This window comes from Peromyscus maniculatus, chromosome 19 (genome assembly GCF_049852395.1).
Source record: "Peromyscus maniculatus bairdii isolate BWxNUB_F1_BW_parent chromosome 19, HU_Pman_BW_mat_3.1, whole genome shotgun sequence".
Lineage (NCBI taxonomy): Eukaryota > Metazoa > Chordata > Mammalia > Rodentia > Cricetidae > Peromyscus > Peromyscus maniculatus.
This window is the reverse complement of record NC_134870.1, coordinates 81,710,072-81,734,399: the sequence shown is the minus strand read 5'-3', so window position 1 is coordinate 81,734,399 and position 24,328 is coordinate 81,710,072. Positions and strand designations below refer to the sequence as shown.

Genomic DNA, 24,328 nt, shown 5'->3' with positions numbered 1-24,328 from the left:
ATAAGTGAGGTGGTCTTCCCCAGGGAAGAACATACCAATTAGTTGTCCAATGCCAAATGGTCAGCTCTGAAAACATACATACCAGTAGTATATGGACAGAACAGGTTATCTTTATGAATATATATGCTTATGCATATACACATATGCATGCAATGGTAATTAGTAAAAAAAGAAGTAATGGATTTGAAGGAGAACTGGGAGAGGCATATGGAAAGAAAGGGAAGGGAGAAGTGTTGTAACCATATTATAATCAGAGAGAGAGAGAGAGAGAGAGAGAGAGAGAGAGAGAGAGAGAGAGAGAGAGAGCACAGATGTGAAACCTTTGTTTTATAGGGACAACTTATGCTGGCTAACTGGAGTAGAGAAATTAGCCTCAATTAAGAGAACAGCAGCTTTGAATATTTTAAATTCAGAAATATTTTCTCAGAATCAGCACATAGAACCTGAAGTCCAAAGGGGCTATGATTTCATCTCATGCTGTCAGCCAAACTTGGTAGTATAAGAGTCACCAAGGTGATATTGGCTTTGAAGGCTTAAAAATGTCATGGAAAGCAGATGAGACTTGGAACTGTGTGGTAGGGCTGGAGTTCCTGAAAAGAGGCCAATGGAGACCACTACTGAAAATGCAGCCTCATAGCAGTGGAAGATCCAAGATTGAAGGAGTCATGAGGAAAAGTTGAGGCTTGGAACCATGTATTAGGATCAGAATTTGTGAAGAGAGTGAAGGAGAGACTGTTGGTGAAAGTGGAGCCTAGGTCCAGTAGGAGCCTCCAGCATTTTGGTGATGCTGGTACCAAAATGATCACCACCAAGCATAGCAACAGCAACAAAAAGGAGCTGGCCTCAGCCTAGGAGACATGTTGTGTACCTTGAATGGTGGGTCATAGTAGTACATCTAGCTACCTAAACCTTTGGAACAGAAGATTGAAGGTAGGTTCCAGACATTAAGCACTGAACTTCTACTGTTGTACTTTGGTTTTGTGTTGATTTAATTGTGACTGTGTCCTGATTCTTCCTTCTTAGAGTAAGGAAATATTTAAATTTTTATTTTTATTTTTATTTCACAGGATCCCACAGGTAGGAGATTTTGGACTTTTATAGAGATTTTGTAATTTTAAAAAGACTTTGGAACTTTAGAAAGATTTTAGAATTTTAGAGAGGTTTTAGTGTTTTAGAGAGATTTTGATTATTTTAAAGAGACCGAACATTTAAAGTGTATGAATTTGTATTCTGGCAGGATTGCTCAGTTGGATAGAGTATGATGCTAAAGTACATGAATTTGTGTATGATTTTTAACTTTTAATATATGTTTTATATTGTGATATTGCTAGTAATGACATCTTGGGGATAACAAGAAATGAAAAGTTTTGGTTTAACAGTGATATGTTTGTGTGTCAAATTAACAAGGGCTCAATTTTGCTGGTAATTTTATGTTAACTTGACACAATCTAGAATTATTTTGGAAGAGAGAATCTCAACTGAGAAAATATTACCACCAGATTGGCCTATGGGAAAGATGTGATGTATATTCATGATTGATCGTTGATGTGGGGAGACCAAGTTCACTGTGACGGTGTCACTCCTGGCCTATACTATAGGAAAGCAGACTATAGTACTATAAGTACTATAAGTACTATAAGAAAGCAGACTGAGCAAGCATGGGAAATAAGCCAGTAAGCAGCACTCCTCTACAGCCTCTGCATTGGTTCTTGCTTCCAGGTTCCTCCCTTGAGTTCCTGCCTGACTTCCCTAGATGATGAACTCAAGCTGTAAGATAAAATTAGTCATTTTCTCCTCAAGTTGTTTTTGTTCATGGTATTTTTCACAATGATGGAAACCCTAACTAACACAGATGATAAAGAGGAAGAAAAGAAGGAAAAATAGATGATTCAGCAAATAGGAGCTTTCATAATGACACAATCAACAGAAAATGCTGTGGCAGCTAGAGAATGCTCAATATTTAAATTGGTTGAATTGGGGGAAAGCCTTTAAAGAAGCAATGAAAAAGCCTCTCATAAGTTGGATTTGTGAAGTTATAAGACAGGCAGACTCAGATTGGATTGCTTTGAGTGCTATAAAATGCTGTGGGATGGTCTTCCTCTATGCTGTGAATATGTGTTGCTACCATTGGTTAATAAATAAGCTGTTTTGGCCTGTGGTAGGGCAGGATAGAAATCCAAGACAGATACAGGGAGAAGAGGGCAGTGCTGTGGATATCACTCTATATAAATAAAACACTGATGGCCAGTGACCAGGCAGGAAGTATAGGTGGGACAAAGAGAGAGGAGAATTGGGGAAACAGGAAGAAGGAGGAGAGACACTGCAGCCACCACCAGGACAAGCAGCATGTAGAGACTCTGGTAAGCCACCAGCCACGTGGCAAGGTATAGATTTATAAAAATGGGTTAATTTAAGATAAAAGAACAGTTAGCAAGAAGCCTGCCACGGCCATACAGTTTATAAGTGATATAAGCGTCTGAGTGATTATTTTATAAGTGGATTGTGGGACTGCGGGGCTTGGGGAACCTGGAGAGAAGCCCTCTAGCAACAGGGCAGAGTAAAGAAAGACACAATACAGCCACCCAGAGACCAACAAGATGCCATCAGACCAGTAACACCACAGCCACGTGGCAATATATAGATGAATAAAAATGGGTTAATTTAAGATGTAATAGCTAGCTAGCAATAAGCCTGAGCCATAGACCAAACAGTCTGTAAATTATATAAGCCTCCATATGTTTATTTGGGACTGAGGAGCTGCAGAACACAGAAAAACTTCCAGCTACAATAGAAATAGAGAAACTGAGGAATATAACTGACCATCCTTCCTGATAGAGACTTGTGCTTATCACCAATTGATGTTTCCAAGAATATCAGAGAACAGAGGGCAATAGAAATACAGACATTTCTAAACAATGTCATGAGAGAGGAGGTACTTTATTTCTAGTTCACTGATTTAGTGAACTTCCTACTATAAGCTATGACCAGGTAGATATCTGAGACCCTGAAAACATAAAGGGTAGTGCCATTGCCATTGGTTTCATGTCAAAGCTACGTAGTACATCCCTGTGGCTGAAGACAAGATATGCTTTGTCTATAGAACTAGGAAAAATCAGTTTGGGACTGAGCTGGAAGCTTTCTTCCTATTATATGTCTTTCCTAGTGCCGGAAATTACAATGTGGACTGAGGGAGAATTATCACCAATAGTTTTTCTCAAATATGGATCTTGTGTTATATACTACTAACATGTTTAGCAAGATATACCCACTGGTTCAATTGTGACATGACTGCAACCAAGGCCACATATTTATATTAGATTGGATTTGAGGCCCATTCCTCAGGAAAGCATTGGTACTGTAAAATATAATCCTATAGCTGACAGGTGATTCTTCTCAGTGGAGACAACAACTATCATTCTTTTGTTAAAGGGATGTTCTTGCTAAATTGCTCTTTAAACATTTGCGTTCCTACTCAGATTACTGCTATACTCAGCCTCAGTTATATTGAGCTAATTCTTTTCTACAGTTGGCTCCAGGAAGCTACTGAATGTTTCACGATTGACAGGTCCCCTCCCCCAAATCAAATCAGCAGTAACCATTATTGGAGAGAGAAGACTTTCCAATGTGTTGAGCTGTCTGTGAGTTGTACAAGGAGCTTGAGGGATGCATCTTTAGTGAGTCATCACAATACTGACATGGACAAATTTTTTTGTGATTTAAGAGCCTTTGAGTAATCCATGCTCCCATAAGTAACCCCAATAAACTCACTAAACTAGACTTTATTGAAATCATTTATTTGGTCCATTATTGATGCTCTATCATAAATAAATAGACATATGACTGGATATCCTCAGTAAAAAGTCTTAGAAGAGGTGAGAGGGAAAGAGAGAAGAGAGAGCCAGAAATAAAAACAAGGAGATTATTATGGCAAGAAAAACTTCACTTGGGCAGGGTTGTGAAAGTTACCAAGGCTTTGTAACTGTCAATCAGAAGGGAGGGGAGCTTATAAACTTAAAAAAACTGGATTTTTTCTGTGTATATGTTTTCAGTTTGGTTTTTTATTTATAATTAGGAGCATATCCATTGATTGACTGAATGATTGACTGATTGATTGAATGATTCATACACATATAATTGTCCTGTGTAAGTTTCTATTGCTGGAACAGAATAATGACCAAAAGCAATTTGTGGGAGGAAAAGGGATTATTTAGTTTATAGTTCAACATCATAGTTCACCACTGAGAGAAGTCAGGGCAGGAACTCACATTGGAGACAAGAACTCAATCTGGAGGCAAGAACTAAAATAGAGGCCATGGAGAATGCTGCTTACTGGCTTGTTTCCCATAAATCACTCATCTTGCTTTCTTATACAACCCAGGACCACCTGTCCAGGGGTGACACCACCCACAGTGGGCTGGGCTCTCCTGGGTCAATTAGCAACCGAGAAAATGCCCTCATGATAATGTGGTGAACATAATCCCGCAATTGAGTCTCCTCTTTGATCACTCTAGTTTATGCCAAGTTGATAAAAACTAATCAGCACATTCATAACTGGTTTTATATGGGTAATTGTTCCTTTTTCTATTGCATTAGGAAATAATAAGGAAAGAATGTTGTAGATGTAACCAACTGTCTTATTAAATAAGAAACACAGAACCAAGGCAAAGAAGAAAGCCAAGAGATCAGAGCTAAGAGCCTTACCCATTTGCTGCAGCTACTCTCTTCAGCCAAGAGAGACCTACTTCATGTGTGTTTGTCTTTATATAGACTTTCTGTTTTGCCTTCTGATTGGTTGTAAACCCAACCACATGACCACTTTGTCACTGCCTGTCTGTACACACCTCCAGGTCTTCTATGGTTGGTATTGAGATTAAAGGCATGTGTCTCCAATACTGGCTGTATCCTTGACCACACAGAGATCTACCTAGCTCTGCCTACCAAGTGCTGGGATTAAAGGCATGCACCACCAACGCCCAGCTTTTGCTATGGCTCTAATAGCTCTGACCTCCGGGCAACTTTATTTATTAATACACAATTAAACTCACATTTCAGTACAAATAAAATATCACCATACTATGCTGTTAAGTAAAAATACATGATAAAATAGTTAGTTACCTGAGAACAAACATCCAGTTTGGAAGGAGGAAGGACAAAGTAATTTGAAACAATGTGCTCATTCAAATTCACAAATAAGAGCATATTGGTTGCATTTCCTTTGTGCCTATTTTCATTTCCTTTAAACACCCTGTCTCATCCTCTTTTTTATATCTGTCACCATCCCTCATTAGAGCTCTTCCTGACAGCTGAGTTCTGTCACTGGAAAGCTATTCAATTTTTCTCTCTCTAGGGTCATAGTACTCTTGCCAAAGGCCTTGGAGACTGTGCCTCACAATTCCTGCCAGCATGACTGAGATCAAAGTATACACATCCTGTTTTTAGATCATCATAATCTGCATACTCAAATATTATGTTAACTATGATTTTTTTTAAAATCTAGTACTTTAAGTCAAACTTAGTAAATTATATTTTATTTTATTCCTATGACATGTAGTACTACTTCCTTTTAAATGTTTTACATACAGAAACTTCTAGGATCTTTGACAATTTAATTTCAGTTTTTTTATTATTATAAGGATTGTTATTAAATATTCATTATTTGTGAATTTGAATGATGAATCTTTCTTTTCTTTCCATCCCTGGCAACACATGGGTATAATAGGAAGATTTGGATAACAGTAATGCTATAAGGAACATTAAATATTATTTTATTTGGATGAACTCACTTGTGTCCCCAAAGTATGTTGTACTGGTTTTGATAAAACTCTACAATCAATGAGAATTCTTTCTGAGTGTGGGGCATCCTCATGCTGTGGTAGTCAGGTTGCTTGGGACCCCAGGGCTGCACACAGAGAGGGACACAGGAGATGACTCTGTAGTTTCCATGTGTCTGTTGCAGAGACAGGAGAGCAGCCCTGAAAGCCCAGAGGGTAAGAGCATTTCATAACCTTGTAGTTTTCTGTTTAACTAGTATGCTTTCCATGTTGGGGTGGAGTTATTCACAGAGCAAAGCAAGAGGCAGTGGCAAACAAGATACAGAGCAAAATTTTCTGTTGGTAAAGTTGGCCTGGCTTTTCTCCTTCCTCTCTCATTTTCCTACTTTGGATGTGATTTTTTTCTGACAGCTGGCCACACATTTTTCTGCCTTAAAAAAAATAGCTGCACCTAACAGAACACAGGTAAGAATTTCTAAGCTTAGACAACTGTAGAAAATGTTGATGTAGAACTATATGTGTATTAGACAATGCATCCTGCTGTTCCATGAATGGAAATAAATCCTTGAATGTCTTCTCCTCTTTTGGCTGCTTCCCTTACACTGGTTTGCAATGGGCTAACAGTCAAAGTCTGCCAAGAGCCTGGAAGCTTCTGAACCATAGCAATCATGGGAAGTTCCTCCACCTTAATAGTTGGATCTTCAGGAGGGTCTAAACTTGCTATTGTAAGAAAAGGGGTGCTTCTTCACGAGGAAGAAATTTGTAGTGTTTCCAACTTCTTACTCAAGAAGGCTACTAAATATCTCAACCCCCTCAATTCCTCCCTAACTTCTTCACACAGCTGCTGTTCAACATTCATAGTCAGGAGCAGGGTGAAGGAAAATCTTCACTATGATTCTTAGTAGCCTCTTCCCCTCATTTTGGCTCATCACCAGAATCCAATTGTTCATCATCAGAAAACTTTGTGGGAGTGTCTTTGGTGGAGCAGAAGGTTTAGTTTCAGTTTTTCTTGATTTAGGAAATAATTTTTGTCTTCAAGACAAAGGTCTAAGCTGTCCCAAAGAAGCATCCAGAGATTAAAGGACTTATTGCAGTTTTTTCTGGACCATGCTCATCATAATACCACTGTATTTTGACTCCAATATGCCCCCAAGTATATGTATCCAAGGTTCCTCACTCAGGAAGCCAAGGACAAATATTCTCTATAAATTCTAAAAACTTATGTAGTTGTTGATGTCCTTATTTAGTAATCCTAACCTTTAAAACACCTTTAAGTAAATGTACAAATAGCTATCTATTATTTCCTTGAAATGTATTTTAACACTTACTCCCGAATTACTCACCGCACTTCCACTTTTTCCAAGTGCTCTATTCACTTTCAGTGTCCTTCACTGAATCTCCTGCATTCAGCCCCCACATTTGGGCACCACTTGTCAGACCCAGCCAAAGAGTCAACTAGGGTACCTGAGTAGAGGTGTGAGGATTAAAGAAAAACAAGGGAGATAATAAGTTTGTTTCTCAGCCTGCTTTTACAAACTAAAAGGCAGAAGGAGAGCAATGCTGACACTCACATCTCCATTCTGTCCTTGAGTCAAGGAACAGGGAGTTTCATTATCTCCCACAATGTACCTCCTACAAGCATCAGCAGCTTATAATTGCATATTTAGCTAGATAATAAGTTTTTCCCATGGGCTTAATGAAGATATTCTCATGGATTCCAACACTAAAGGAGCAAACAAACTTGAACTCTCTTGATGTGTAAGTCAAGAGTCAGATTCAAAATGGAGTCACTGTTGGTTCCCGCACTCCCATCAGTAATTGAGGAGCAGCTCATCCCTAAGGTCAGGCCATGAGGAGAAAATCTCTTTTATAATTTCTTTATAATGTAGAGGGGCTCTCTCTCCATTTTAGGAAAGTATGTGACCAGATAACATACCTGAAGTTTTCTTGGATGAGGAGAGAGCCTGGCATTTCCCTTAGCTGACACATTGGAAATGGGCTCATCCCTGGAATGCAAGAACCAGAGTCTGGCAGAGCTAACCAGCTGGATGAGGTTGTTAAACATTGCATCATATCAGATACTGTGGAAAGGAAAGTATCAGGTGGTCTTGTGACTGCCTTGGATCCTATAGTAAGGTAGCAATGTAGCTTGAGTTTTTCTCTTAGGGTCCCGCCAAGCCCCGGCAGTCCTGTAGCCCACTTATAAAATAAACATACAGATACTTATATTCTTTAAACTGTTCTGCCATTAGCTCAGGCCTACCATTGTCTAGCTCTTATTCTTATAACCTATTTCTTTTAACCTATATGTTGTCACATGTTCTGTGGCTTTACCTGCTGCCTTTACATGATGCTCCCTGGATGGCAGGCTGGTGTTTCCCCTCTCTGCCTTCCTGTTCCCTCAGTTCCCCTCTCTGCTAGTCCCACTTATACTTCCTACCTGGCTACTGGCCAATCAGTGTTTTATTTATCAATCAATCATAGCAACAGATATTCACAACATACAGGATATCCCGCAGCACTTCCCTTTTTCTGTTTTTTTAAAAAGGAAGATTTTAACTTTAACATAGTAAAATTACATATAACAAAACCAATATCAAGCAAGAATTACAGTTACAATGTTAAAGAAGATATCCTATCTATCCTATATTTGTGAGTCTAAGGTTTCATATGTAACTTATATCTTATCATAACTAAAGAAATTATAACTATCTAGTCTTCAACTACATCAAAGACCTCAGAAGGATATAATATTACCTGAAAAATGGGAGAAGGACACAAGCAACTTTTGAGAGTCTTGCAAAAGTAGACAGAGACAGCTGGCAGCCTGGACAGTCATCCAAAGTTCTTTTGTAAAGTTGGGGCATCTGTTTTCAGCCCACAGGCCTAGAGTCTCTCAGTCACTTCTCTCAGTGTCCTGTAGAATGTCTGGCAGCTTCCTCTGCAGAGCAGGAATATGAAGGACTACTTCGCCAAGCAAAGTTCAGTGGCCACCTTTCTATGGGTCCTGCATGTCCAGTTGATGAAACAGTCTAGGCAAGAACAGTTTCTTGCCCAAATGGCTATTTTTGCCAAGAAGAAGACAAACTCCATATAGAGTGTCTTCGATGCCCATCCTCCTCTCTGAAGTAAATGCGGTGCTGCCAAGAGCAGACATGTCTCACTGTCCAGAAAGTCTAAATTTTTAAAACATTTTAAAAGTCATATCTTGTAGGTTTTTGAAGTGTTTGAAGATTACCTATCTATCTGAAATATATCTACATATACCTAGAAGACTTAACTAACATGGCTACAAGTATGATTATCATGGATGACTAATTATTAATGTATTTTTAATTATCCATTACAATTTTAAATGAGCTATACAAACATAATACCTTAAACAAGAGTAGAAATATACATACATTATAGCAAAATTAACTTTAAACTTGTATCAATAAACTAAAATCTATACCAATGTAAAACATTTCAAACAAGTTGTTGCTCTTTAAAAGTAGGTTCATTAATCTACACTTTCATCCTACTATATCTATATCATATCCCCTTTTCTTTTTTAGAAAGAGATTGCATTTATAATCAACCTGATTTAAATAAAAATATTGGTTTTTCTCTGTCCCACAACAGAGAGCTCTTCTGATATGGGATAAAAGAATCTCTTAGCTTTTTTTGTAATATGTTTGGGTTTAGAGAAGATGTGAGCCAATTCCACCTCCAAAACCAGCTTGGTATATTTGGGAATTTGGGTGTAGCATCTCATTACTTCCTGCTGGAGGGGGTGTTGTATCTTATGGGGACATAAAGAAAATTTTAGAATTATGGAGTAGTTCATGAAGGTGTAACATCTGAGCCAGTTGCCTTGAAACCATAATGGATGTTGGATCATCTGGGCCATGGTGTCATCAGAGACCTTTCAGGGAGTCTTGGCTGGTCAAACCTGGTGTATCTTAATCTGGAACAAATCCATAGCTTCTGGCTTTCTGTGGAAACAAAAGCAGAGCCTTATTTCCAAAGCAATATATCCTTAGATCCAAATTTTGAAGTCAAGGTATCTTTAAAATATACATATTGGCTTAACTCAACAGCTTTTACAATCAAATGTTTTTCTGCAGTTTAAAATCCAAAAGACAACACAATCCAGATTTTCTGTGTGATATCCATCTTTACGTGGCTTATTTTTATACTACCTTTACTGTCTCTTTAAAGACTTTATTTTTAAAAACTATTTCTTTATATTACTGTATATATTTCTTTTTCTCTTTCTTCCAAGCCTACATACATTTTTAAACACATTTTAAAGCATTTAAAGTCTTGTTTCATCTGAATCTGTTTTGTTGTGAATCTATTGTTTTAAACTGCAGCATTACTAGGGCTAGTAGTTTTGGCTGGTGGCTCCACCTACCTCAGCTTCACAACATGGTGATGGTAGGTTTACTGCCAGCACTGGGAGCCATCAATTCTTAGAAACAGTGGTTCTATGCTTCTATCAAAGCAGCGTGTAGCCCAGAAACCTCTTTTTTTTTGTACTAGCAAAGACTAAATCCACCACACAGCACAATGTGCTTGTAGATGCCTAATTCCCACCATACTGCCAGTCAAGCTCACATGCCAGGAACCACCACAGTAGCTCAAACCCGCAGGCTGATGCTAACTTGAGAGAGATAACTAGGAAGCTGTTTTAAGCTCCATTTTAGAATCATTTTTCTTAGGTTTTAGGTAGAAACTCTTGCCAACCCATTGGGTGCCATTTGTAGTTTTTTTTCTCTCAGGGTCTCACCAAACCCTGACAGTCCCATAGCCCACTTATAAAATAAACATATAGATGCTTATATTCTTTAAACTGCTCTGCCATTAGCTCAGGCCTACCATTGTCTAGCTCTTACTCTTATACTCAGCCCATTTCTGTTAATCTATATGTCGCCACATGTTCTGTGGCTCTATCTGCTGCCTTTACATGATGCTCCCTGGATGGTAGGCTAGTGTCTCCCCACTCCACCTTCCTATTCCCCCAATTCTCCTCTCTGCTAGTCCCACCTATACTTCCTACCTGGCTACTGGCCAATCAGTTTTTTATTTATCAATCAATCATAGCAACAGATATTCACAACATACAGGACATCCCACAGCATAGCATCATGGGCAAAATTTCATCCCTGGGAAGTTAATGGGGGTATTTACAGCCAATATGGTTTGGGGCTGGGAAGGTTCTAGTAGCAAAGCCATCCCACAAGGTCTTGGGCCAACAGACTTCATCACTCAATGTATGGAATCTGGTCTGTTTAGTCAGGTGGTTCTATACAGACCTCTCAGAGTCTGTTAATTAGAGTCAAATCTAGAGCTCCTTTGGATGCCCAGGCAACATGAAAGGAAGGCCAATCAATTTCATAGTCTAATTTGTAAGTCTTCATGTTATTCCACAGTTAGCCATAAATCCTCTTTTAAAGATGTCAGTCATGGTTTCTAGGACTATTATGGCCTCATATCAGGACTGCAAAGATCCCGTGAAGATTCCATGAGGAGAAAAGTTCTCTAACCAGGCAGGAACTGTGGAAGTTTATATGTACCTAGCAGCAGGTTTAGACCCTCCTGAAGATTCAACTATCAAGGTGGAGGAACTTTCCATGATTGCTATTGTAGATGTAACCAACTGTCTTATTAAATAAGAAACACAGAACCAAGGCAAAGAAGAAAGCCAAGAGATTAGAGCTAAGAGCCTTACCCACCTGCTGCAGCTGGCGAAGAGACCTCTCCAAAAAGGAGCTACTTCCTGTGTGTTTGTCTTTATATAGTCTTTTTGTTCTGCCTTCTCAGTGGTTGTAAACCCAAACACGTGACTGCCTCATTAATGCCTGTAAGTACAGCCCTCCAGGTCTTAAAGGCATGTGTCTCCAATGCTGGCTGTATCCCTGAACACAAAGAGACTTACCTAGCTCTGTCTACCAAGTGCTAGGATTATAAGCATACACCACCACCACCCTGCTTTCCTATGGCATGCTTATGGCTCTGACCCCTGGGCAACTTTATTTATTAACATACAATTAAAATCACATTTCAGTACAAATAAAATACCACCATATTTCCCCTTTTCTATTTTAATAAAAAGAAAAAAAAGAAAAAGGGTATAACTAACAAAAGAAAAACTATATACAAAAGTACAATAACTATACACAATATATACAAGTAATAAATATCTAAACAATGTCTAGTCCATTTGTATTTGACAAATCAGAGAAAATAATTCCATTATTTATCCTATTTTGGTAAGTCCAGAACGTATCGAATTCACTTTCTATCCTAATTAATATTCAACTATAACTAACTAACCTTCAACTATAACTAACTAATCTTCAACTCCCTCAGAGACTCAAGAAGGAAATAATATTAGCTAACAAAAATAAAAACAGGAAGTGCATGCAGAAACTACCAAAAATTTCTGAGTTGAAAGAAACAGTCAGCTGTCTGGACAGTCACCTGAGGTTTCTCCGCACTGTTAGGGCATCATCTTCAGCCTATAGGCTTAGCGTATCTGACAGATTCATTTGTGAAGTAGGATGTACACAAGGTCAACAGGTCAACCTCACATTGGGTGAGAGCAGTCCATGTACCAGAAACACCTGAATTCCACTAGTGTCATGTCATGATTTAGGATTTTAAATTCTGGAAATTGTTGATGGTTTTTGTATTCAGCTGTCCATTCTTCTTGGCTGTGTATATATGGCTTCATCTCAGCATCCCATTCTTCTCCACATCCCTCTATTAAATGCCAATCTACTATTGAGAAGCGTGAGCTTAGTTACTTTTCAAGAATAACTGTTTCAGCTGCTGTTCCATTGCACATCAGAAGCCATTGGCCCACTGCCTGTTCAGCTGCCTTCAAAGAAAAGGGCACTGTACCTTTTCCAAATTGTGAAGGCCACTTCAGGGATGGTGCCAAATTGTCCTGGCCTCAGAAGATGCCTTTTGATAAAGCCATAACCACAGTTGTTTTGGCAAGAATCAGTAGTCCTTTGTTTCATGTCCTGTCTGTCCATTTTGTCCTGTTGACTCGAGGATACTTTATTGTCCAGTGGCTGACTTTTGCCACAATGAAAGTTAACTCCATATGCAGTTTCTTCAACATGTCTTTAAGACCTGGAGGGCTGTACTTACAGGCATTGATGAGGCAGTCACGTGTTTGGGTTTACAACCAATCAGACTGAACTTCAATTTCAGCTCCCATATTTTCTCTGAAGTAGATTGGTACTGCCAGAAGCCGACATGTCTCAAAAAAGAAAAAAATTCTAAGTTATTAAAACATTTTAAATGCTATATTCTATAGATCTCTGAAGGGTTTGAAGATGACCTGTCTAAAAATATATCTGCTCAATTTTTAAAACATATCTAATATGACTACAAGTTCTATTGTAATGTCTAACTACTAACTTTCATTTCTTTATATACTAATAATTGGTAAGAATAACATTCAAAGATCAGAAAATTGCATTGTTAAATGAACAGTATAAGTATGATTAGAAATATATATATATAACATTTTCTAACAATATCAATTTCAAATTTGTATACAATATAAAACAATCCAATCCAATGTAAAGTATTTAAAACTAGTAATTGTCTTTTTCTTCTTTTCTTCCTTTCCTTTTTTAAAACAAGAACCTTAAATCTAATCTCATTTGCTTATCCTTTTTCGTAACCCTTGACAACAACTTGTAACCAACATCCATAAGCAATGAAAATTATCCCAGACACAAAACCCATTAAAAAGACCAAAAAAAAAAAAAAAAAAAAAAACCACCCGCCACCCGCCCCACACCACCTCTTTGGGAATGTGTGCGTTGTATTCTTAAAATTGCTTCCTGCTGGGTATGGGTGAAGTTATCTTTATTCTGAAAGAAAAATTTTAGGTTAATTGTCAAATTCTAGGAAAGGTAACTATATCCTTCGTTATCCAGTCTGTGTATAATGCCAAAGTTCAGGGTTTATCTCAAGTCCTTATTCAGCTGATCTATGATTTTTGTCAGCTTAATAATATTATTATTGTCCATGTGGAATTGTTGTTGTTGTGGGGCCCCATCTTCTTTCCGGAGACTTCAGTTGATGTTAGGCCTGGCCGTGATTTCCCGCAGATAACTTATAAGAGACTCAGAAAAAAAAGACATATATAAGCAGCTAATTGAAGCCTTTTTTCTAGAACTAGTTAGTACTCTATATGACCATTCATATCATAATAAAGTTTAAAATGTATATATATCTATATATCTCTCTATATATATCTTGTAAATTTAGATATAAAATTTATACTTTAAGAAAAGTTTAAAGAATCAGAATAGAATCAAAGAGTTGAGATTAGTAATAGAATAGTCCCTTAATTAATTTGGCTTTTGTCCTGTCCCATCGCAGAAGATGGCTCTTTTATTCTGACATGATACTGGAAGTTTGCATTTTCCTTTTAACAATATGTTTGAGTTTAAAGAAAGAGACAGCCATTCTCCAACTCCAAAATCAGCTTTAAATTTTAATTGAACTGGGACTATTAGAAAACCAAGAGTGTTAAATCTTTAGAGAAAAGCAGAAACAAACATTTAGGAAGACATAAACTTTTTTTTGATAATATATACCCATACACCATTTCACTCTGTTTCCTGAGATAGATGATTTGTCCCCTTTCTTCAGTTGTCTCATTTGTCCAGTCTTCTTCTGATTCCTTAACCTTAATTCTCCTAAAAGACAAAAACAAAAACTTTTCCCCAAGACTAATTTTGGGGATGTTCCTTTTTGGCAAGTTATTATCTGATTAAATGAAAAAACATGTGTTACTGGTGTAAGTTAGTTTAAATTGTGTGTTCATGCTGGTTAATGAACTATCACCTCCTCTAATTAAGAGGTCTCTCTTGTTCAAATCCAACCTTTATCAATTTTGATGGTACACACAGCTTATCTTCTCCTGTAGATGCAAAAGCAAAACCTCGTCCCCAATGTAATACATACCCTGGTTTCCATTCTGAGGTCAGCACATCCTTAAAGTATATAGGCTGATTTAATTCTGTAGTTTTTTCTATTATCCAATGTCTCTCTGCAGCTGTTGTTCCTTTCTCATTGGCATTGAGAAAATTCAAAGTTAATAGAGCATTATGCAGTCTATTTCTGGGGGGTTTTGTTACCCCTTTCTGTTTATTTAGCATATCCTTTAGAGTTCTGTTTGAATGTTCTATAACTGCTTGACCTGTAGGATTATGTGGTATACCTGTAATATGCTTATATTGTAATAAGCAAAAAACTCTTTCATTTTAACAGAGACATATGATGGAGAATTGTCAGTTTTGATTTGTTCAGGTATACTCATGATGGCCATAACTTCTAGCAAATGAGTGATTACAGAATCATATTTTTCAGAACTCAAAGAAGTTGCCCATTGAAATCCTGAATAAGTATTGATGGTGTGGTGTACATATTTCAAGTTTCCAAATTCTGCAAAGTGAAACAAGTCTATCTGCCAGATTTCATCCCTCTGAGTACCCTTTGGGTTACATCCTGCTGGTAATGGTGTTTGACTATAGAAGGAACAAGTATGACATTTCTTTACTATTTCTTTGGCTTGTTGCCAGGTTATGGAAAAATCCTTTTTTAAACCTTTACTATTGACATGATGTTTTTTTTTTATGAAATTCTGAGGCCTCCAGCTCACTTCCTATCAATAATTTATCAATCTCATCATTGCCTTGTGCTAGAGGGCCTGGCAGACCAGTATGGGATCTGATGTGAATTATATATAAGGGATGACTTCTTTTCCTGATTGTATCTTGTAATTGAATAAATAGTGAAGTTAATTCTGAAGCATCAGGGATAAATTCTGCAGTCTCAATATGTAATATCACTCTTTCAGTATACTGAGAGTCAGTTACTATGTTGAGAGGTTCTGAAAAATCCACTAATACCAACAGAATAGCATACATTTTTGATTTTTGAACTGAATTATAAGGACTTTGAACCACTTTACTTAAATTTTCTGATTTGTAACCTGCCTTTCCTTGTTTGTTGGCATCTGTATAAAAGATACAAACTCCAGATATGGGTTTTTCCCATACAATTCAAGGCAAGATCCAATCAGCTATTTTTATAAGATCAATTCTATTGCTTTTTGGATATTTGCTGTTAATTTCTCCCCCCAAAATTACTGCAAGCTCCTTGCCAAGGTTCACTTTCTATCCATAATTTTTCAATGTCCTCCTTAGTTAAAGGTATGACAATTTCAGCTGGGTCTATTCCTGCTAATTGACAAAGTCTCAATTTTCCTTTCCAAAATATGAGAGATATTTTCCACATAAGTTTTTAATTTTTTATTTTGTTTAATTGGTAAAAATATCCATTCCAATATAATATCTTCCCTCTGCATTAATATTCCTGTAGGAGAATGCCTAGAAGGTAAAATAATCAAAATGCAATCCAGCTTTGGATCAATACCATCCACATGCCCTTCATGTGCTTTCTTTTATACCAGGGCCAATTCTTTCTCAGCTTCAGGTTATAATTCTCTTGGACTATTTACATCCTTATCACCTTCTAAGGTTTTTGAACAAATTATTCAGTTCATCATTTTTTTACTCCAATAATAGTAGTAATAATCAAGTTAGAAGGTCCTCCCACAGGGAATAGCCCAACTCTGTGCCAATATTTTGTACAACAGCCATTGGAAGTGATACGTAAAAAATTTGCTAAATCTATAATTTATCATTATATGGATTATATTTTACTAGCTGACTCAAATGCAGATACTTTAGAAAGAATGTTTGAAGAAGTAAAGAAAATTTTACCTTGCTAGGGATTACAAATTGCTCCTGAAAAGATACAAAGAGGAGATTCTATTAATCATTTAGAATATAAAACAGAGATACAAAAAATAAGACCCTAAAAGGTGCAAATTAGGAGAGTTAGACTACAGACTCTTAATGACTTTCAAAGATTATTTGGAGATATTTCTCATCTGTGAACTATATATGAGAGATATTTTCCACATAAGTTTTTAATTTTTTATTTTGTTTAATTGGTAAAAATATCCATTCCAATATAATATCTTCCCTCTGCATTAATATTCCTGTAGGAGAATGCCTAGAAGGTAAAATAATCAAAATGCAATCCAGCTTTGGATCAATATGTATTTGCATATTATGTGAAATGTTTCTCCTAAATGGGGACACCAAAGATATTAAAAACTGACAAAGGCTCTAGTTATATTAGTAAAGCACTTCAACAATTTTGTTTTCATTGGAAATTGAACATAAAATTGACATTACTTATAATCCTTAAGGACAAGGTATTGTTGAATGAGGCCACATCAGTCTCAAGGTGCAACTTAACAAAATAAAAAAGGGGGAGTTATACCCCCAGTCACCATATAATGCATTGAATCATGTCTTATTTATGTTAAATTTTTTGAATGTGGATGTCTGTGAGCAATCTGCCATGGATAGATTTTGGCATAATGGCACTTGAGCCTTTCATTTTGTGTATAAGCAGGCTGAGAAATAAACTTGCTGCTTCAGTACTGACTGACAGCCTTCCTGACTCTGTCTTGTCTCCTTTGTTTTTCTTTAATCCTTACACTTCTATTCAGGTACCCCAGTTGACTAGTTGGCTGGCTCCAACATGGGAGCTGAAGCCCCAACATAGGGAATAGTCCCTCGTATCAAGGGATCAAAACAGCAGTATATCTAGAAAGGGGACTGCTTACCTTAGAGGAGAAATTAAAATAGAGATCAAATCTTCTAGATCTTCCTAGAAAATGTCTGAGTACCCAGGCTCACACAGAGTCAAGGTCAAGTGATTTGGGGAAACTGACCAGTAGGCAAGGCATCCAAACAATGTCCTTGATGAAGGCAGAGCCCTGTAGTCCCCTGTTAACCCCTAGAAAGTATGTTTACACTCACAGTGTTCACAGAGATACTCTCATATGTAGTGTGAATTCAAATTGTCCTTATTAATAAAAACCTGGAGTCAGATATCAGGGTAAATGCTGAAAAATCAGAGAAGCAGAACAGCCAGCTACTGGTTCTTACCTCTTTGAAATCCTCAGCTGAAAGAGACTGAGTTCCTGTCTCTTCCTGCCTTTTATTTCTTTTCTCCACTCAGCCATATCACTTCCTGTCTCCACCTCCCTAGAGCTGGGATTAAAGGCATGATATCCCAAGTGCTGGGATCAAAGGTGTGTGCCACCACTGCCTGATTCTATTTCTCTTTTAGACTGAATCAATCTTGTGTAGCCCAAGGCTATTGTGAACTTGAACCAGGAGTGAATAATGAGAACTGACCCAGACCAGCCTTTGAAACTGACTATCTCAAAATGACTTCAGAATGGGATGACAACTCAGCTCTTATGTTGCATCCTGATGTCCTTCCTGATTCTGTGGAAACACATTCATAGAGTCATCACTCAGTCTCTCTAACTTGTCTCATAAATTACTCTGGAGAACAATCTTGTTCCAGGGCAACTTCAACTCATAGACCCCCATCATTATAACTAACTGCCTCCCAGAGAGGTCTTTGCCTTATCTCCTTTAGTTGGTGCTTCTACTGAGAAGCAGGACACCCACAGATCATCCCTTGGATCTCATTATACTGTGATGGAACTGCCCTCAATGGTACAGTAGACTGTGATTCCTTTTGAAGATATCCCCAGTTTGTGACTGCCTCTGGATAGATGACCAGATGATAAAAGAATGATTGTAGGTTGTGGGGAGACATACTGGACATATCTTAAATAGTAGTCATTCATGGATGTCATGGTCTTCACCACAAAGGGGGGCTGAAAGGGAGCTTCCACAGAGCGACAAGGAGTTAAGGCCATAATGGGCCTTTGGTTGGGAGTTGAGGGGGGGGGCAGAGAGGAACAATATGATAATTGACCATAAAAACCCTTCACCTGGAAGATGTGTCTTTTAGTAAATTCCAGCCATGAGCTCCTTTGCCTAGGTCAGTATTGCTGGAAATGCTTACATGCAAGCCAGGCTCCTTATACTGGAAAAAGAATAGATAAACAAAGCCTGCCTCATAACACAAAAGGGACATGTTCAATTGAGCCACCTGATTGTTTATAGAAAAATGTTAATGTGTGAAAAGCCAAAGGACTATACCAGACTAAGAACAGTTACTGTTAAATGAACAGTAACTCCTAATGGTTCATCTACATACTTCATCTACCCCAATGTTGCTACTTAGCACACTGTGGTGATATATTGAATCATAATGTGATATAAAATTTACTTGAAAAGCAGAGAACAAAAAAGCCACCAGATTAAATTTAGAGGCCAGGCAGAGGTGGCACACACCTTTAATTCTAGCACGTAGGAAATAGAGATCCATCTGGATCTCTGTGAGTTCAAAGCCACCCTGAACTACATGAGATTGACTCAGTCTAGGAGAGAAACAGAGCCAGGCAGTGGTGGCACACACCTTTAGTCCAAGTACTTGGGAATTACATGCCTTTAATCCCAACACTTGAGATTTCATGCCTTTGTTTGGGAAGCACACATGCCTTTAATCCCAGCACTAAGAAGGAAGTGATGGCTGGGTGGAGAAAGGTATATAAGGCATGAGGAGACAGGAACTATGGCTTTTACAAGCTGAGGCATTCTGGAGGTAGAATGTGGCCATGGTGTGGTGATATTTTATTTGTGCAACCCAATAAAGCTTATCTGGGGATCAGAGGAAAAAGCCAGCCACTATATTAAACATAGAGGTCAGGCAGTGGTAGCACATGCCTTTAATCCTAGCATTCAGGAGGCAGAGATCCAGTGAGTTCAAGGCCACACTGGGAACAGAGCCAGCCATGGTGGCACATGCCTTTAATCCCAGCACTAGTTAACCATAGAGGGTTGGAGGTCTGGACAGACATACAGGAAGTGATAGAGCTGGGAAGAAAGAGAAAGTGTTGAAGCTGGGTGAAGAAAGGAAGTAAGATGGCAGAGCACAGAAAGAGCTATAAGGGATGAGTATATAGGAAGTAGGTCTCTTGGGCTGAGGGTTTCCTAGCAGTAGGAACTTGTGCCTGTGGCTTGTTCCATCTCTTTGATCTTTCAGCTTTCACCTCAACATCTGGCTTTGGGTTTTTTATTAACAAGACTGTTTAGCAATTCACATTACATAGTGTCTTGTTCCTTTGTCTCTCTGATCTTTTAATATTTACCCCAATATGTGGCCCTGGGTTTTTATTAAAAGACCATTTAGCAATTTGTGTTATTTCTGGAATCAAACTTTTGGGACACAAATTCACGAAAAAGCCACTTGCCTGTGGCTCAGGCCAGAACTACACTCAGGAAGAGTCCCCACGCTGCCAACTAAGTTTTTGTTGTAACCCTCTGCAGCAAACTTCATGGGTTTTTGGGCTCCCAAAACTGCAGGAGTTAGCCACTTTTGTACATTTTCCCTTGCAGATGGCTGAATCTTTCATTTCTTTTCTCTGCTGATAGGGTTTGGCTTTCTCTGTGCCTCCTCCTTGGGCAGCTGCCACAGCACCAACTGAATTGTCATTGTCAGCAGATTTGGTGAAGTCAATTGGGATTTCTTAAAGGGAGAAATTAGTTAAAAGAAAGTTTTTCCTACATTAAAACATGGGAAACATTTTTATGATGGAGGGAGTTTGTTCTATGATTGACAGTCTGAAAATATAACAATGAAATGAGAGGATAATTAATGTTGATGACATTTATGTAATGTCAATTATAAATATTTGCTTGATCATTTCTGTTTTATTAAAAAAGTTGGTTAATATGAGTGCAAAGATAAAAGTTTTAGAAAAACCTCTTAAAACAGATCATAGAGATAATCAGACCCAGAAAGAAGAATTTATAGTATAATTAATCTCAACATTGCATTATAAGTTTACATAGAAACAGCCTAAGGCTTTCAAACAGCCAATCTTAATCTTTCCAGTAACTTTATAGGAACTGCCAAATGATAGATATCCCAAAGACTGTGTAAGAGCTAAATGGACTCCTGTGAAAATGTTTGACTTGAGGATATTCAAAGAAGCAATAGTCTCATATGGCATCCATTCATCTTTCATGAAGCAAATGTTAAACTCGTGATCAACTTGAATAGAATTATCCCTTAAGACTGGAGATATTTGGTTACAGTGGTCTTAGAGGCTTGTTCCCAATTACAATGGAGGACCTGGTGGAAGGATGAAGCTAAGATCATTGAACAACAAAGTAGGGCTAGAGGTATTGAAATGTCCCAAGATCAACTTCTTGGTGAGGGTGATTATGCTGATATACAAAGACAATTTCTATATGATTACCACAAACTCAGCTTTATAGCCTTAAATGCTTAGGACAAAATTGAAGAAATAGGAAAGAAAATTGAGCCATTTACTAAAGTTATATAAGGTCCAAAAGAAACCTTCACTGATTTTTTACAAAGACCAACATCAACAGTAAATAGAAGGATACCAAATTCAGAAGCTAGACAAGTAATAATTGAATTTCCAGCTTTTGAAAATGCTAATACACAGTGCAAAAGGATAATTAGGCTATTAAAGGCAAGGTCAGCATCCTTGGAGAAATGGATCTGAGATACAATAAATATTGAATCTTATGACCATAATGATACATGGATAGGAGAAGTGATTTCCAGAGGTTTGAAGTAAAAAGTAATGTCAAATATTTCAATTGTGGTAAATAAGGACACCTAAAAATGCACTCTTCCTAGAAACAATGTTTTTGTTAAGAATAATCTCAACACCACACCCCTCCATTCTGGATTATGTTGAAGGTGTGACAAAGGCAAACAATGGACTAATGAATGTAGGGCAACAAGGAACAGACAAGTTAATCCTTTGCCTTTGCCATTGGGAAACTTCCTGAGGGGCCTCTCACAGGCTCCATGTCAAATTTGGTTCAGTTCTTTCTGTCACCATGGAAGAAATTCCTTCTCAGAGCAATTAAGGAACCTAATGCCAGGGTTGGGGATTTAGCTCAGTGGTAGAGAACTTGCCTAGCAAGCACAAGGCCCTGGGTTCAGTCTTCAGCTAAAAAAAAAAGAACCTAATGCCTATTGTAAAAAAAAAAAAACCCCACACTTCCCTGGATGATAGAAAAGCTATAGAAGAGAGAATAAAAAACTCTGGAGAAACCACAAAGTGAATTATTTGGTAAACTGCTATAAATGAACCAAGACCAAAATTAAAAATATGAATAAGTGATGTTCTCATTGAAGGTCTTGTAGACACAGATGCAGATGTAACAATAATTGCACCAGAATCTTAGCATCCAAATTGGCTTCTTCAGGAAGTAAATGTTTAGCTGTTAGGGACTGTAACATTATCCCAAGTGAAACACAGTGTGAGATGGGTTGAATGTATAGGGCCAGAAGGACAGAGAGAAAAACTAAAGCCATATGTGGTTAATATAGCTTTGAATTTATGGAGACATGATTAATTGCAGCAATGAAATACCCAGATTAACATTCCTCCAGTTTCAGAAACAAACCATTAACTAACATATGTTTCTGGAAAAAAATATTAGAAGATATAAAGAACAATCACTGACCATCCAGTTTGTACAAAAACAGGGCACAACAGCTGCTGATCTTTAAAGACACCAACAGCTCTACCTTTAAAATGGTTAACAGACAAGCCTGTATGGGTTCAGCAATGGCCTTTAACAACAGAGAAACTACAGGTCTTAGAACAGCCAGTTAAATGCTCAGCATAATGAAGAATCAACCAGCCTTTGGAATTCTCCTGTATTTGCTACTTAAAAAAATCTGGTAAATGGAGAATGGTAACACATCTAAGAGCTATTAACAAAGTAACTCAGCCAATAGGGTCTCTACAATCTGGAATTCCTTTGCCTTCTCTGTTGCCTAAATGATGGCCTCTTAAAAGACTTTCTTCTTAATACCATTACAAGAAAAAGAAAGGGAAAAATTTGCCTTCATGGTGCCTACTTATAATTCTCATCCTGTTAAGAGATATCAATGGAGGGTTCTCCCACAGGGAATGTTAAATAGCCCAACTATGTGCCAATGTTTTGTATGATAGCCATTGCAAGTAATACATAAACAATTTCCTCAATCTACAGTTTACCATTAAATAGACAACATATTACTAGCTGATTCAAGTGTAGATACTTTAGAAAGAATGTTTGAAGGAGTAAAGAAAGTTTTACCTTGTTGGGGATTATAAATTGCTCCTAAAAATACAAAGAGGAGCTGGGTGGTGGTGGCATATGCCTTTAATCCCAGCACTTGGGAGGCAGAGCCAGGCAGATCTCTGTGAGTTCGAGGCCAGCCTGGGCTACAGAGTGAGATCCAGGAAAGGCACAAAGCTATACAGAGAAACACTGTCTCAAACAACAACAACAACAACAACAACAACAACAACAACAACAACAACAGCAACAAAATACAAAGAGGAGATTTAACTAATTATTTAGGATATAAAATAGGTGTACAAAAATTAAACCCCAAAGATGCAAATTAGAAGAGATCAATTACAGACACTTAATGACCTTCAAAGATTATTAGGAGACATTTTGAAAATACAGACCACTATTGGGGTAAAAAAATGATGAACTGAGTAATTTGTTCATAACCTTAGAGGGTGACAAGGACTTAAACAGTTCAAGAGAATTATCAGGTATAGGAATCATCCCTTATATATAAATCCCATATGGGCCTGCCAGGCCCTCTAGCACAAGATAATGATGAGACTGATTAACTATTGACAGGAAATGTGGTGGAGGTCTCAGAAATTCATAAAAATTATTATGTCAGTAGTAAGGGGTTGAAAAAGGATTTTTCCATAATCTGGCAAGAAGCCAAGGGAAGTATAAGGAAATGTCCTACCTATTTTTTATACAATAAAACTCTACTACCTGCAGGAAGTAACTCAAAAGTACTCATAGGAATGACATCTAGCAGATGGATGTGTTTCATTTTGTAGTATTTGGAAAATTAAAATATGTATACCACACCATTGATACCTATTCAGGATTTCAATGGGCAACTGCTTTGAGTTCCAAAAAGACTGATTCTGTTATCACACATTTCCTAGAAGTTATGGCCATCATGGGTATACCTGTAAAAATCAAGACTGACAATGCTCTAGCATATATCCCTGGTAAAATGAAACAGTTTTTTGCTTATTACAATATAAAGAGTATTACAAGTATACCACACAAATTCTTCAGGCCAAGCAGTCATAGAAAGATCAAATTGAACTCTAAAGGTTATGCTAAATAAACAGAAAGAGGTAACAACCCCCCCCCAGAAATAAATTACATAATTGTGTATTAATGTTAAATTTTCTAAATGCTAATGAGAAAGGAACAACAGCTGTGGGGAGACATTGGATAATAATAATATATAAAAAACTACAGAATTAAATCAGCCTGTATATTTTAAAGATATCCTGATGTCAGAATGGAAATCATGGTATATGTTCCTTTGGTGAAGAGGTTTTGCTTTTGTTTCCATTGGAGAAGAAAAGCTATGAATACCATCAACATTGATAAAGGTTCAATTTGAACAAGAGAGATCTCATAATTAGAAGAGGTGATACCTCATCA

The 24,328-nt window shown here is 37.5% G+C and overlaps 1 protein-coding gene across 1 annotated transcript in view; it reads left to right on the top strand.

The window, feature by feature from the left end:
* Positions 1-7,552: 7,552 nt before the first annotated feature.
* The window catches only part of Ccdc102b (coiled-coil domain containing 102B), a 72,482-nt gene continuing 55,706 nt past the window's right edge, over positions 7,553-24,328 (top strand). Inside the window, 1 exon segment of the mRNA XM_076554693.1 lies at positions 7,553-7,612. Coding sequence (XP_076410808.1) covers positions 7,553-7,612 — 60 coding nt within the window.